General features: G+C 45.0%; 1 protein-coding gene across 1 annotated transcript in view; it reads left to right on the forward strand.

Annotated features, from left to right (window-relative positions):
- LOC110489398 (gamma-aminobutyric acid type B receptor subunit 2) overlaps nt 1-17,250 on the forward strand; it is a 378,500-nt gene that overhangs the window by 71,078 nt on the left and 290,172 nt on the right. The window contains exon 2 of the mRNA XM_090227680.1: nt 16,661-16,798. Coding sequence (XP_090083806.1) covers nt 16,661-16,798 — 138 coding nt within the window. The remainder of the gene's footprint in view (nt 1-16,660; nt 16,799-17,250) is intronic.

The raw sequence follows: 17,250 nt of genomic DNA on the forward strand, positions 1-17,250 counted from the left end.
TCCTTACAATGCAACCCTATGCGCAGAGGATAACTCCGCTGTGTATGTAGATGGGTTGAAAATGTACAAGGCTTTCATTTATAATTTTGTGTGACAACTTTTTCAGTGAGGAATTGGATAGCTTTGCGAAATCTTAGTTTGATTTGTACGCAGTAGCAGGAAAGTGAAGGTCGCAGTGTCCTGTCAGGATGTTGTGCAAGGAGAGATGCCTACAGTCAAGTGTGTGTGTTTGCGTCTCTACAAAATGCTGGATGATATGTGGCTTAAGTACAGACAGAGGGAATTGCAGACCAAAAGATGAAGGGAAGAGGAAGGGGAGAGAGAGAGAGAGAGAGAGAGAGAGAGAGAGGCTCACATAGCCCTGAGCTCATCCTATCCCGTCATCCACACTACTGGCCCTGTGGTTGGACATACTGCATCAGGCTACTGATCCATCCTGATGCTACACTGCTCTATGTATAACCACAATTATCCCAATTTTGACAAATTATTCTCCTCCACCAACCCCAACACCCCCCACTGCCCCACCCCCTCTGAGCTCTAGTACAGGCTTCCTGTGGAGAGTGGAAGACCTCAGGGCAAGAAATAATTAACTTGATAATGGCCTTTCTTCCATAGCCCATTCCTCTGGTTCTGTCTGTTTTCTCCTTTTCTGAAAATTAAGCAGATAGGCTGGCTGATTGGAGGGACCCAGTTCCTTCCTAATAGCTTTTAGAAAGAGTGTATTTGGCAAGTAAACTGACATTTCAACTCAATAATGTGAAAAGGGCATCTCTTTTCAATCACTTCTTAAGAACCAGAAAATGAGAAGCTATTTATTTCAAAACTTGCTCAGTTCAGGAAGTAACATGCTAATTATAAAAAGGTATCAATTTTTCACCCTATTCCCTTAGAGTCCAGGTCAAAGATAGCACTCTACATAGTGAATAGGGTGCCATTTGAGACAGCCACAGTAGGTGAATGATAGGCTGAATTCCCACAGATGATACTGTAGTTATTATATCCCTTATCCTTCCACCTGTCTGCCGTTTAGACTTGGGCCATATACCGTTTGTACCGTATACCGTATACTGTTTATACCGTTTATTTGTATAGCGTTTGTACCATATACCGTTTATATGTATAGCGTTTATACCGTATACCCTATACACATATACCGTTTATACAGTATACCGTTTATACAGTATACCGTTTATACCTGTAACGGTTTTCTTCCTGGGAAGGAGAGGAGGACCAAAATGCAGCGTAGTTCATGTTCAACATGTTTTAATGAAAGACGATAACGTGAACACTACACAAATACAAAATAACAAACGTGGCAAAACCCAAAACAGTCCTATCTGGTGCAGAGAACACAGACAGGAAACAACCACCCACAAAGTACCCACAGAATATGGCTGCCTAAATATGGTTCCCAATCAGAGACAATGACTAACACCTGCCTCTGATTGAGAACCATATCAGGCCATACATAGAAACGGACAAACTAGACACATAACATAGAATGCCTACCCAGCTCACATCCTGACCAACACTAAAACAAGGAAAACACAAAAGAACTATGGTCAGAACGTGACAGTACCCCCCCCAAGGTGCGGACTCCGACCGCACAACCTAAACCTATAGGGGAGGGTCTGGGTGGGCATCTGTCCGCGGTGGTGGCTCTGGCGCTGGACGTGGACCCCACTCCACCATTGTCTTTGTCCACCTCCTTATAGCGTCCTTTGAGTGGCGACCCTCGCTGCCGACCTTGGCCTAGGAACCCAAACAAAGGGCCCCACTGGACTGAGGAGCGCCTCTGGACTGAGGGGTGCCTCATGACTGAAGGGCAGCTCATGACCGAGAGGTAGCTCATGACCGAGGGGTAGCTCAGGACCGAGGGGCAGCTCAGGACCGAGGGGCAGCTCAGGACCGAGGGGCAGCTCAGGACCGAGGGGCAGCTCAGGACCGAGGGGTAGCTCAGGACCGAGGGGTCGCTCAGGACTGAGGGGTCGCTCAGGACTGAGAGATAGCTCAAGCAGGTTGACGGCTCTGGCGGATCCTGGCAGACTGGCGGCTCTGGCGGATCCTGGCAGACTGGCGACTCTGGCGGATCCTGGCAGACTGGCGACTCTGGCGGATCCTGGCAGACTGGCGACTCTGGCGGATCCTGGCAGACTGGCGGCTCTGGCGGATCCTGGCAGACTGGCGGCTCTGGCGGATCCTGGCAGACGGGAGACTCCGGACAGACGGGAGGCTCTGGCAGCTCCGGACAGACGGGAGACTCTGGCAGCTCCGGACAGACGGGAGACTGTGGCAGCCCCGGACAGACGGGAGACTCTGGCAGCCCCGGACAGACGGGAGACTCTGGCAGCCCCGGACAGATGGGAGACTCTGGCAGCCCCGGACAGACGGGAGACTCTGGCAGCCCCGGACAGACGGGAGACTCTGGCAGCCCCGGACAGACGGGAGACTCTGGCAGCCCCGGACAGACGGGAGACTCTGGCAGCCCCGGACAGACGGGAGACTCTGGCAGCCCCGGACAGACGGGAGACTCTGGCAGCTCCGGAGAGGAGGAAGGGAGCACCTGTAGAGTTGAGACGGAGAGACAGCCTGGTGCGGGGGGCTACCACCGGAGGGCTGGTGCGTGGAGGTGGCACTGGATAGACCGGACCATGCAGGCGCACTAGAGCTCTTGAGCACCGAGCCTGCCCAACCTTACCTGGTTGAATGCTCCCGGTCGCCCTGCCAGTGCGGCGAGGTGGAATAGCCCACACTGGGCTGTGCAGGCGAACCGGAGACATCATGCGTAAGGCTGGTACCATGTACGCCGGCCCAAGGAGACGCACTGGAGACCAGATGCGTAGAGCCGGCTTCATGGCACCTGGCTCGATGCCCACTCTAGCCCGGCCGATACGAGGAGCTGGTAAGTACCGCAACGGGCTATGCACCCGCACTGGGGACACCGTGCCCTCCACAGCATAACACGGTGCTTGCCTGGTCTCTCTCGTCCTCCGGTAAGCACAGGAAGTGCTTCCATCCGCGCCGCCATGCTGCCTCCTCATACCAGCGCCTCTCCGCCGTCGCTGCCTCCAGCTCTTCTTTTGGGCGGCGATATTCTGCTGGCTGTGCTGGCTGTGTCCTTTCCCGTCTAGGATCTACTCCCAAGTCCATGTCTCTAAATAGTGCTGCCTCTCCTGCTGCTGCTGCCTGTTACCACGTAGTTTGGTCCTTGGTTGGTGGGTGGTTCTGTAACGGTTTTCTTCCTGGGAAGGAGAGGAGGACCAAAATGTAGCGTAGTTCATGTTCAACATATTTAATAAAAGACGATAACGTGAACACTACACAAATACAAAATAACAAACGTGGCAAAACCCGAAACAGTCCTATCTGGTGCAGAGAACACAAAGACAGGAAACAACCACCCACAACCCCAACACAAAACAAGCTACCTAAATATGGTTCCCAATCAGAGACAATGACTAACACCTGCCTCTGATTGAGAACCTTATCAGGCCATACATAGAAACGGACAAACTACACACACAACATAGAATGCCCACCCAGCTCACGCCCTGACCAACACTAAAACAAGGAAAACACAAAAGAACTATGGTCAGAACATGACAATACCATATACCGTTTATACGTATACCGTTTATACTGTATACCGTTTATACTGTATACCGTTTATACGTATACCGTTTATACGTATACCGTTTATACTGTATACCGTTTATACTGTATACCGTTTATACGTATACCGTTTATACGTATACCGTTTATACCGTATACCGTTTATACCGTATACCGTTTATACCATATACCGTTTATACCGTATACCGTTTATACCGTATACCGTTTATACTGTATACCGTTTATACCATATACCGTTTATACCGTATACCGTTTATACTGTATACCGTTTATACTGTATACCGTTTATACGTATACCGTTTATACCGTATACCGTTTATACCATATACCGTTTATACTGTATACCGTTTATACCGTATACCGTTTATACCATATACCGTTTATACCATATACCGTTTATACTGTATACCGTTTATACTATATACCGTTTATACTGTATACTGTTTATACGTATACCGTTTATAGTGTATACCGTTTGAACGTATACCGTTTATACTGTATACCGTTTATACGTATACCGTTTATACCGTATACCATTTATACCATATACCGTTTATACTGTATACCGTTTATACCGTATACCGTTTATACCATATACCGTTTATACTGTATACCGTTTATACCATATACCGGGGTATTCCAAAATACCAAAAGGTATGATTTTCAGCAGGGGCTGTGGGGGTGTGCATTTGGTTTGCTAACTTACTAGCTAAGTGCCTAGATGTCAAGACCAAGCTTCTTGGTTACAGCAGAGACATTCAATCCCCTCCTGGATCAAGATCCCTGTTTTTTAACATGTTTTTATAGTGCCCCTTGTGTGTGTGCACATTCCGTAATACCGTATACCCCGGGATGGTACAGAAACGGTATGATGTATGGAAATCGGGACACCACACAACCTGCTGTTGTAAAAAGCAGAATGACCTGTAATAGGCTTACTGTATCCCCCTTCCCCCTGCTCAGCACAGATTGGCTAATAAAGGCTCAACGTGTTGACTGTGATTCTGGGTTTTAGTGGCCAATTTTGGCTTATCCAGTATCGTGAGAGAACCAAAGTGGTTTGAAACCTGCCACACTTGCTGTTGTTATCCCGTGGTAATCTGAGACTGGGTGTGCGACACCAACCATGATGCCAATAGTTGAAGTCTGCTTCAGCTGGAGAGGTTTATTAGATTTCGTCCCAAATGGCACCCTATTCCCTACATAGTGCACTTATTTTGACCAGAGCCCTCAAAAGTTGTGCACTATGTAGGGAATGGGATGCCATTTGGGACGAAGTCTAATAAACCTCTCCAGCTGTGAACCTAGGGAGAGAGATAGGCTAGGGCCAAACAACTGGCTTCTTTAGGAGCTCTGAGCTTCTGTCTGTCAAGAGTAGATTTTAGAGGCAATCAGAGTCTTCTGGTTCCACTCTAGACTGGGGGAGGGTTTTAATGGCTTTTTGGTGTGTGTAAGGATAGTGAAGTGATGTGGGAGGAACAGATTGAAAGAATCCACCAGGTCCTCCCTCTCTCCTCTCCACACTCAGTCAATCAATGTTGGACTTTCACCGAATACTCCGGGGTTTGTTGTATAAATGTTACCACAAAGAGTCAGAATGCTCAGTGCATACACACCCCCCATCTCCTCTCCACTCTTCCCTCCATTCCCTTCTCTTCCTCCCTCTCCATAGCCTTTCATGAGATCTCAATGGACATCTGGTAGACACGTGTCGTATCGGTCCCAGCTCTCTCAGTTTCCGGTGCTGCATGTCTTTAAGGTCATTTGAAAAAAAGGAGGTCACACTCTCCGCCTGAGTGGACCAGTCCATTGCCCAATAGGGCTAGGTGATGGGGAACAAACACACACAGGTACACACACATACTTTATACTATACTATGCCACTTTGTTTACATACTCATCTCATTTGTACATACTGTACCCGATAACATCTACTGTATCTTGCCTATGCTGCTCTGTACCATCACTCATTCATATATCCTTATGTACATATTCTTTATCCCCTTACACTGTGTACAAGACAGTAGTTTTGGAATTGTTAGTTAGATTACTTGTTATTACTGCATTGTCGGAACTAGAAGCACAAGCATTTCGCTACACTCGCATTAACATCTGCTAACCATGTGTATGTGACAAATAAAATTTGATTTGATTTGACACATACAGGTACACACACACACACAGGTACACACACACACGCACGCACGCACGCACGCACGCACACACACACACACACACACACACACACACACACACACACACACACACACACACACACACACACACACACACACACACACACACACACACTCCATCCTCAGTGAGCGGTACTGTAACGTTACTGGTGGTGCCCATAGAGCTGCATGTGAATATAGTGATGACTGACTCGATGAGTCTGTTGCCTGTTTGTCAATAGATTACGTTTGGGACCGTTTGACCTTAATTGAGGCTTGAAACCCTCCCAGGCCCCCATGGGAAACCCTGTACAGTTATTGATCTAAATACAGCGGAACCACAGGACGGCACTTGGAAAGAGAGAAGGATGCTGTTGTCGATTAAGCAAAACCTGCTTCTGTAGTGGAGTTTTCATTTTTGAAATTTTATTTTATGAACGATACTGGACAGCACGTTTAAATAGACATTTTTGCCTGTGATACAATCACTTGTTGCCACACAAAGTATCCCCCACCTCCCTGTATGGTGTGTTTCAATGGCTGTGTCTATGTCCCAAATAGCACCTGATTACATTAAAACACAATACTTCTGACCAGGGCCCATAGAGCTCTGGTCAAATGTAGTGCACTATATAGGGAAAATGGTGCCATTTGGGACATATCCTATGTCTAGTTGAGAGGATTAGTTCGGCCAGACTGTGTGTCAGGGAAATATATCATCTGTTTTATACAGAGCCTTGCAAAAGTATTCAGACCCCTTGGATTTTTTGACATTTTATTTTGTTACAAAGTGCGATTTAAATTGATTTAATTGTCATTTTTTTGTCAACAATCTTAGAAAATACTCTGTAATGTCAAAGTGGAAAAAAAATATTGTACTAGTCAAAAGTTTGGACACACCTACTCATTCAAGGGTTTTTCTTTATTTTTACTATTTTCTACATTATAGAATAATAGTGAAGACATCAAAACTATGAAATAACACATATGGAATCATGCAGTAATCAAAAAAGTGTTAAACAAAACAAAATAAATTTATATTTGAGACTCTTCAGAGTAGCCACCCTTAGCCTTTGACAGCTTTGCACACGCTTGGCATTCTCTTAACCAGCTTCATGAGGTTGTCACCTGGAATGCATTTTAATTAACAGTTAATTTGTGACATTTCTTTCCTTCTTAATGTGTTTGAGCCAATCAGTTGTGTTGTGACAAGGTAGGGGTGGTATACATAAGATTTGGTAACAGCTCAAATAAGCAAACAAGAACAGATCAAATAAGCAAAGAGAAATGACAGTCCATTATTACTATATGACATGAAGGTCAGTAAATCGGGAACATTTCAAGAAATAAACATTCATTGTATAGTCGTTGCGTAAGTATTCAGCTCCCTCAGTCAATACATGTCAGAAAACCCTTTGGCATTGATTATTGCTGTGAGGCTTCTTGGGTAAGTCTACGGTAAGTGTTGGGTAAGTCTACGGTAAGTGTTGGGTAAGTTTTGCACACCTGGATTGTGCAATATTTACCCACTATTCTTTTTTAATTCTTCAAGCTTTGTCCTTGTTGATCATTGTTTGCCAGCAGTTTTCAAGTATTGCCAGAGATTTTCAAGCAGAGTTAAGTCAAAACTGTAACTTGGCCATTCAGGAATGGAATAAGAATATGTAAATATAAATATATGTATGAACAATGACAGAGTGTCATAGGCTAAGATGAAATAGATATTATAGAATACAGTATAAACATACACTACCATTTAAAAGTTTGGGGTCACTTAGAAATGTTCTTGTTTTTGAAAGAAAAGCATTTTTTTTGTCCATTTAAAATAACATCAAATTGATCAGTAATACAGTGTAGACATTGTTAATGTTGTAAATGACTGTTGTAGCTGGAAAAGGTTATTTTTTTATGGAATATCTACATAGGCGTACAGAGGCCCATTATCAGCAACCAACTCCTGTGTTCCAATGGCACGTTGTGTTAGCTAAACCCAGTCTCAACGTCAACAGTGAACACTGGCCTTCTAGGCAGAGTTACTCTGTCCAGTGTCTGTGTTCTTTTGCCCGTCTTAATCTTTTCTTTTTATTGGCCAGTCTGAGATATGGCTTTTTCTTTGCAACTCTGCCTAGAAGGCCAGCATCCCTGAGTCGCCTCTTCACTGTTGACGTTGAGACTGGTGTTATGCGGGTACTATTTAATTAAGCTGACAGTTGAGGACTTGTTTCTCAAACTAGACATTCTAATGTACTTGTCCTCTTGCTCAGTTGTGCACAGGGGTCTCCCACTCTTCTTTCTATTCTGGTTAGGGCCAGTTTGCGCTGTTCTGTGAAGGGAGTAGTACACAGCGTTGTACGAGATCTTCAGTTTCTTGGCAATTTCTCGCATGTAATAGCCTTAATTTCTCAGAACAAGAATAGATTTATGAGTTTCAGAGGAAAGTTATTTAAAAAAAAAAGTTTCTGGACATTTTGAGCCTGTAATCGAACCCACAAATGCTGACGCTCCAGATGCTCAACCAGTCTAAAGAAGGCCAGTTTAATTCCTTCTTTAAATCAGCACAACAGTTTACAGCTGTGCTAACATAATTGCAAAAGGGTTTTCTAATGGTCAATTAGCCTTTGAAAATTATGAACTTGGATTAGCTGCCGTTTCCAGCTTTTCTTTAAAAAACAAGGGACATTTCTAAGTGACCCCAAACTTTTGAATGGTAGTGTATGAGATGAGTAATGCAAGATATGTAAACATGATTAAAGTGGAGTTATTAAAGTTACTACACTTGATTTCAAGTCAATAAGTAGGCGGCAGCCTCTCTGTGCTAGTGATGGCTGTTTAACAGTCTGATAGCCTTGAGATAGAAGCTGTTTTTCAGTCTCTTGGTCCCAGCTTTGATACACCTGTACTGACCTCGCCTTCTGGATGATAGCGGGGTGAACAGGAAGTGGCTCAGGTGGTTGTTGTCCTTGATGATATTTTTGGCCTTCCTGGGACATCGGGTGCTGTAGGTGATCTGGAGGGCAGGTAGGGTAGGTTTGCCCCCAGACCGCACCACCCTCTGGAGAGCACTGCGGTTGTGGGCGGTGCAGTTGCAGTACCAGGCTGTGATACAGCCCGACAGGATGCTCTCAATTGTGCATCTGTAAAAGTTTGAGGTTTTTAGGTGACATGCCAAATTTCTTCAGCGCCTCCGAAGTCTGACCAGAAGACCGCTCTGTCTTCCTCTTCTCCGGCGGCATTGTTTTCGGTCGGCCTCTGGGATCAGTTCAAATGCCCTGGGTGCTGCGGACAAAGGTTCCGCTTGGGGATAGTCGTATTCCTGGTCATGGTGCTGGTTGTAATGCTGGTAAGTTGTCGGCGCTCTGATATCCATTAGTTGTTCCCAGCTGTACGTAATAACACTTAAGATTTTCTGGGCTAACAACAAGAAATAGTACATAAAAAAACAAAATACTGCAAAGTTGAATAAGGACTAGAAGCGAGGCAGCCCTCTCTGTCGGCACCGTCTTAGCTGATACACCACCATGCTTGAAAATAAGGAGGCAGTTACTCAGTGAGGTGTTGTGTTGGATTTGACCCAGACATAAGGATTTGCATATGGCCAAAAGGTGTATTCCTTTGCCATGTTTGTTTTTGCAGTATTACTTTAGTGCCTTTTTGTATGCACAATATTCTGTATATTTGTATTCTTTTCACTTTGTCTCTCTCTCACTCTCACTCTCTCACTCTCTCCCTCTCACTCTCTCCCTGTCTTTCATTTCATTCCACTTCCATATTTGTCTGAGCCATTAGCTGTCTCCAAATGGAGGCCTGGAATTTGGCATGTTATTTGTTGTGGCCCTGTGAGGGCCGTGCATGACATTAGCTAACGGACAGCCTGTGTGTCGAGAGCAGATTATGTGTGCCACAGTGCTCTCCATCAAGGATCACCAGTCAACACACACACACACTTACTTGTTTTTCTTTCCTTGTGGGGACCTAAAATGTATGCACTGTTGGTTAAGGGCTTGTAAGTAAGATTTTCACAATATGGTGAATTGTTGTATTCGGTGAATAAGGTGAATTGTTGTTGCACACGTGACAAATACAATTTGATATGATTTGAAGAATGATTCATCACTCTAGAGAACATGTTTCCACTGCTCCAGAGTCCAATGGTGGCAAGCTTTACACCACTCCAGCCGATCCTCGGTCATGGAAACCCCTTTCCTGACGCTCCTGATCAACCGTTCTTGTGCTGATGTTGCTTCCAGAGGCAGTTTGGAACTCGGTCATCAGTGTTGCAACTGAGGACAGACTATTTTTAAACAGACTATTTTTAAACATTACGGTGGTCCCGTTCTGTGAGTTTGTGCGGCCTACCACTTCGCGGCTGAGCCATTGCTGCTCCTAGACGTTTCCACGTCACAATAACAGCACTTACAGTTGACAGGGGCAGTTCTAGCAGGGCAGAAATTTAATAACTGACTTGATAGAAAGGTGGCATCCTATGACGGTGCCACGTTGAAAGTCACTGAGCTTTTCAGTAAGTCCGTTCTACTGCCAATGTTTGTCTATGGAGATTGCATGGCTGTGTGCCCGTTTTTTTTTTTTTTACACCTGGCTGAACTAGCAGAATCCACTCATTTAAAGTGTCCACATACTTTTGTAAATGTAGTGTAGCTTGGGCAGGATAAAGTCGGGGTCGCAAACCTTTGTGGGGAACTGCAGTGGGGTCCCTGGGGTGGAAATTAAAAGTCCAGATGATTTTATTGGTGTCATTTCATTTTAATAAGAGCTGAAAATGCAATCAATTTAAGGTTATTTGTTGATTTAAAAATATAAATTTACCGATTTGAAGGTTTTATCATTAGATTTTGGGTGGGGTCCACAGAAATTCTGGTAGAAAAAGGTTTCCCGCTGAAAAAGTTTGAATACCACTGTGTTAGACTCTGACGTACTGTATGACATTAACTAGATTTGTCTACTACTGGGTTCTAAGGCATATCTGATGCAGAGAGCAGAACTGTACAGTGTCTAAAGATGGGACAGTCAGCCATAGTTGTGGAGAGAACGGTTGGTTGGTTTTATGAGCACTTGTTCTTGCGACACCTCTCTCTCTCTATCTCTGTTCACAAACTGCATCCACCATTAACCCCTACACGTCTCCACTTTCTGAGTAGTTTACGATTAATGCCTCTGTGATTGTGCCACCCAATCACATGCTAAATATAGCTGTCAAACACCAAGCTCCACCAAGCTCCCGGCCCGGCTTCCTCCTTTATTTACAGCTCAAAAGCGTTGCCTTGTGGGTTGCCTAGGCAACGTGGTGGTGGTCAACGCACCACCAGCATGCCAGATTGTGTGTCTGTGTGGATGAGTGTTTGACAGAAGTAGAGGGAGAGAGAGAACGCGAGAAAGCAGACTGGTCTGCATGTGTTCGCCGCCGCTCAATGCCTCCCCCTCCCCACATCTCTCTCTTTCCCTCCCTCTCTCTCTGGCACTGAAAATAGCCCCAGCATAGTGGTGGTTGGCTGCTGCTTTGTGACCGTTGAATGGGAGGCTTTTGGCCGTAAGGAATAATGGCTGGGGCATAGAGTGAGGTCACATGTTTCATTCCCGGGGCCAGGAAACCATATTTCATCACAGACCTCATTGGAATGTGTATCTGTTTATGGGGTGGCAGGTAGCCTGTCGGGTCGGAGCGTTGGGCCAGTAACCGAAAGATTGCTGGATCGAATACCCAAGTTGACAAGGTAAAAATCTGTCGTATTGCCCCTGAGCAAGACAGTTAACCTGCTGTTCCTGGGCACTGATGACGTGGATGTCGATTAAGGCATCCCTGGGCACCTCTCTGATTCAGAGGGATTGGGTTAAATGCGGAAGACTCATTTCCCTGTTTCATCTGATCTCCTAACCCCATAGCGTTTGAAGATAAACAATAACTAGCGTGCTGTTTACATTTGAAGGATTCACAGGGAAGGCGTGGAACAGCCGGCTATAGCCCGGTTTGATGGCTTGTGTAAACCACAGAAGGAGTGACATATATATACAGTGGGGCAAAAAAGTATTTAGTCAGCCACCAATTGTGCAAGTTCTCACACTTAAAAAGATGAGAGAGGCCTGTAATCTTCATCATAGGTACACTTCAACTATGACAGACAAAATGAGGAAACAAAATCCAGAAAATCACATTGTAGGATTTTTATGAATTTATTTGCAAATTATGGTGGAAAATAAGTATTTGGTCACCTACAAACAAGCAAGATTTCTGGCTCTCACAGACCTGTAACTTCTTATTTAAGAGGCTCCTCTGTCCTCCACTCGTTACCTGTATTAATGGCACCTGTTTGAACATGTTATCAGTATAAAAGACACCTGTCCACAACCTCAAACAATCACACTCCAAACTCCACTATGGCCAAGACCAAAGAGCTGTCAAAGGACACCAGAAACAAAATTGTAGACCTGCACCAGGCTGGGAAGACTGAATCTGCAATAGATAAGCAGCTTGGTTTGAATAAATCAACTGGGAGCAATTATTAGGAAATGGAAGACATACAAGACCACTGATAATCTCCCTCGATCTGGGGCTCCACGCAAGATCTCACCCTGTGGGGTCAAAATGATCACAAGAACAGTGAGCAAACATCCCAGAACCACACGGGGGGACCTAGTGAATGACCTGCAGAGATCTGGAACCAAAGTAACAAAGCCTACCATCAGTAACACACTACGCCACCAGGGACTCAAATCCTGCAGTGCCAGACGTGTCCCCCTGCTTAAGCCAGTACATGTCCAGGCCCGTCTGAAGTTTGCTAGAGAGCATTTGGATGATCCAGAGGAAGATTGGGAGAATGTCATATGGTCAGATGGAACCAAAATATAACTTTTTGGTAAAAACTCAACTCGTCGTGTTTGGAGGACAAAGAATGCTGAGTTGCATCCAAAGAACACCATACCTACTGTGAAGCAAGGGGGTGGAAACATCATGCTTTGGGGCTGTTTTTCTGCAAAGGGACCAGGACGACTGATCCGTGTAAAGGAAAGAATGAATGGGGCCATGTATCGTGAGATTTTGAGTGAAAACCTCCTTCCATCAGCAAGGGCATTGAAGATGAAACATGGCTGGGTCTTTCAGCATGACAATGATCCCATACACACCGCCCGAGCAACGAAGGAGTGGCTTTGTAAGAAGCATTTCAAGGTCCTGGAGTGTCCTAGCCAGTCTCCAGATCTCAACCCCATAGAAAATCTTTGGAGGGTTGAAAGTCCGTGTTGCCCAGCAACAGCCCCAAAACATCACTGCTCTAGAGGAGATCTGCATGGAGGAATGGGCCAAAATACCAGCAACAGTGTGTGAAAACCTTGTGAAGACTTACAGAAAACATTTGACCTCTGTCATTGCCAACAAAGGGTATATAACAAAGTATTGAGATAAACATTTGTTATTGACCAAATACTTATTTTCCACCATAATTTGCAAATAAATTCATTAAAAATCCTACAATGTGATTTTCTGGATTTTTTTTCTCTCATTTTGACTGTCATAGTTGAAGTGTACCTATGATGAAAATTACAGGCCTCTCTCATCTTTTTAAGTGGGAGAACTTGCACAATTGGTGGCTGACTAAATACTTTTTTGCCCTACTGTATACTGTATACATATAAAGATTCCTCCTGTTTTTTCAATCTAATGTGTGCTATGCATTCCTTAATGACAAGGAGATCAATTGATGATCAGGCAAGGTTTCACACATCCATGTTGAAATAATGATTACATACAAACCTTCTGGAATTGGAGGATGTTTCCTCTAGTAATTTGGCAGACGCTCTTTACCAAAGCAATTTACGCTAGTGAGTGCATACATTTTCAGACTTTTCACCATGCTCTACCAACTCAGTACCGGTACCGAGTCAATGTGCGGGGGTACAGGGTCGTCGAGGTAATTTGTAGGTAGGGTGAAGTGACTATGCATAGATAATAAACAGCGAGTAGCAGCAGTGTAAAAACAGCAACTATTACTCCACATATTGACAGACACTGGGTTTGTGTTTCAGCGTAGTAACATACAGAAAGGCTCACCTTCTGTAGTTTGGTAATTGGTTGTGAGCAATTGGAAATAAATAAGAGTTGGGGGTGGGGGGGGGGGGGGGTAAGAGAGAGACTGAGATGGAGACATTGAGAGTGAGAGCAAGATGATATGTAAATGAGATATCTTTTTAAAAGCCCTGCTGTTTTATTCAACCATGTGGACAGGATATCGTATGCCCGCTGCGCATAATCACCTACTCTCTCATTTCACACTAGGCTTTCCACAGTCTCACAGCTATGTTGGACTCGGTTAACTGAATACATGAGATGTGTCAGTGTATGCACACGTGTGAACCTTGTGTATTCCTGATTATGGGGAGTATTATGTTTTATTAAGCCAAAATGAGGGAGAAGGAGGAAGATACACACGTTTTCTTTTTAAACTGTACAAATAGTTTAACCTACAATCAATCAATATGCACCTGTACATAGCCCATCTGTACATAGCCCATCTGTACATAGCCCATCTGTACATAGCCCATCTATAAATAGCCCATCTATAAATAGCCCATCCAACTTCCTCATCACCATATTGGTTATTTATTTTAGCTCCTTTGCACCCCAGTACCGCTGCTTGCACATTCATCTTCTGCACATCACCCCAGTGTTTAATTCATCATACTGTAATAATTTCGCCACTATGGCCTATTTATTGCCTCACCCCACTTCTCCTACCTCTTTTGCACACACTGTATATAGACTTTCTCTATTGTATTATTGACTGTATGTTTGTTTATTCCATGTGTAACTCTGTGTTGTTGTTTGTGTGTCACTCCTTTGCTTTATCTTGGCCAGGTCGCAGTTGTAAATGAGAACTTGTTTTCAACTGGCCTACCTGGTTAAATAAAGGTTAAATAAAAAGTAAAATAAAAAAATATTGATATAACAGACATGAGGATGTCGACACACTAAACTATTTGAACATTATATCAGGAAACCTTTAGGGACAAAGGAGGCTTTATATATCAGTGTTGTTCATTGATTGATTGAATGTATTTGAAGAAGTTGGCTGCTCCAGCCAGAGACAACACTACATACGTAACAAAATGATAGAGAATCATACACAATAAAGTCCCAAGTTTTATTTCCATTGAGGTCCTCTGTTCGATTTCTCATCCCTGCCACTGAGTCGCACAACGCCTTCTAGGAAGAAATCTAGTTCGGCATAGATGATCTTAACAAGGTGAAACCACCTCACAAGTGGAGCTTCGCTGCGCCAAGGTGGACATCGCCTCAGACACTATATAAACACAGGAGAACATCCTGAATTGATTGCCAATAATTATGGCCAAGAAGTGTTTACCGCAGACTAGGATATAGTTGCAAACTCAGAAAATCACAAAAACCATTTAGAGAGCTCATATAGCAATCAATAGACCTATTCTATCTCTCTCTCTCCTGTTCTCCCTCTCTCCTGTTCTCTCTCTCTCCCCTGATCTCCCTCTCTCCTGTTCTCTCTCTCTCTCTCCTGTTCTCCCTCTCTCCCCTGTTCTTTCTCTCGCCCCTGTTCTCCCGCTTTCCTGTTCTCCCTCTCTCCTGTTCTCTCTTTCTCTCCGGTTCTCCCTCTCTCCTGTTCTCTCTCTCTCCCCTGATCTCTCTCTCTCCTGTTCTCTCTCTCTCTACTCTGTTCTCCCTCTCTCCTGTTCTCTCTCTCTCTCCTGTTCTCCCTCTCTCCCCTGTTCTTTCTCTCGCCCCTGTTCTCCCTCTCTCCCGTTCTCCCTCTCTCCTATTCTCACTCTCTCCTGTTCTCCCTCTCTCCCCTGTTCTCCCTCTCTCCTGTTCTCCCTCTCTCCTGTTCTCTCTTTCTCTCACGTTCTCCCTCTCTCCTGTTCTCTCTCTCTCCCCTGTTCTCTCTCCCCTGTTCTCTCTCTCCCCTGTTCCATCTCTCTCGCTCCTGTTCTCCCTATCTCTTGTTCTCCCTCTCTCCTGTTCTCTCCCTCTCTCCTGTTCTCTCTCTCTTCTTTTCTCTCCCGTTCTCCCTCTCTCTAGTTCTCCCTCTCTCCTGTTCTCTCTCTCTCCTGTTCTCCCTCTCTCCTGTTCTCCTTCTCTCCTGTTCTCTCCCGTTCTCCCTATCTTCTGTTCTCTCTCTCACCACTGTTCTCCCTCTCTCCCCTGTTCTCGCTCTCTCCCGTTCTCCCTCCCTCCTGTTCTCTCTCTCCCCTGTTCTCTCTCTCTCTCCTGTTCCGTCTCCCCCCTGTTCTCTCTCTCTCTCTCCTGTTCTCCCTCTCTTCCGCAGTTCTACAGAGCTAAGAGCGTTGCCATAGTGATGTGAGATGGCTGCATTCTGCTGTAGCAGGATGCCCCCCCCCTCTCTCTCTCTCATGTACTCATATATTGTATAAAAAATATATTGCAATGCTACATATTCACCTACAGTATGGTGCAGGTATGGTGCAGGTATGCATAACATAAGTGTAGGAGCCTCATATAAATGTAGCTCATTTGTTGGCTTCATGTGCCTCATAAAATAAAACAAACACTTTCCCTGAACTCCAAGGTCCAAATGGCACCCTATTCCCTATGTAGTGCACTTCTTTTGACCAGAGCCCCTTTGAGCCCTGGTCAAAAGTAGGGCACTATATAGGGGATAGGGTGCCATTATGGAAGGCACCCCCATACTGCTGTGCTACTGTAAGAGGTGTGCAGTACAGAGCATAATTACATCTGTGCTTTCACTTTTGCATGCCAGCCACATCCCAGCCCAAAATAGCCCAGAAAAATGTTATGCGCTTTTTAACTTTCTCTCTCTCTCCCTCCCTGCCTACACTCTCTCCCCATGCAGTGTGACAACGCCAAGGGATTGAGGGCCTTCTTCGATGCCATATGCTATGGACCCAAACACCTGATGATCTTTGGAGGGGTGTGTCCGTCCGTGACGTCCATCATTGCTGAGTCACTGGAGGGGTGGAACCTGGTGCAGGTAGGAACGACAGTCTGGTTATTATGAGGAGGAGGGTTGGTCTGTTCCGGATGGATTTGACCTCTTTTTGAGAGTCTTTTTTGCTTTTCTGGGGTTCCAGAAACAAATATGGGACAAATGTGAGTTCCCGAGATGTTATGATAGGCTTGTGTGTGTGTTTATTTGTGTGTGCGTGTGTGCACACCTGTGTATGTCTGCACGTACACGTGTGTGTGTGTGTGTTTGTGTGTGTGTGTGTGTGTGTGTGTGTGTGTGTGTGTGTGTTGAAGTGTTAAGCCCAGTGACAGGATTAATTTGTACGTTTGTGAGTGGCTGAGCCTATAGTCTTATGGTGCTGTAGATGGGGCCTGGGCTGGGGGTCTCTGAGAGGTCCTAACTCATGGTTTAATCCTTCATTAACCTCACCAGAGTAAATAGCTAATTGGTATGGCTTTAATCCGGTCGAATCCTTA

Source organism: Oncorhynchus mykiss, chromosome 30 (assembly GCF_057628025.1).
Source record: "Oncorhynchus mykiss isolate SJ-2025 chromosome 30, ASM5762802v1, whole genome shotgun sequence".
NCBI lineage: Eukaryota > Metazoa > Chordata > Actinopteri > Salmoniformes > Salmonidae > Oncorhynchus > Oncorhynchus mykiss.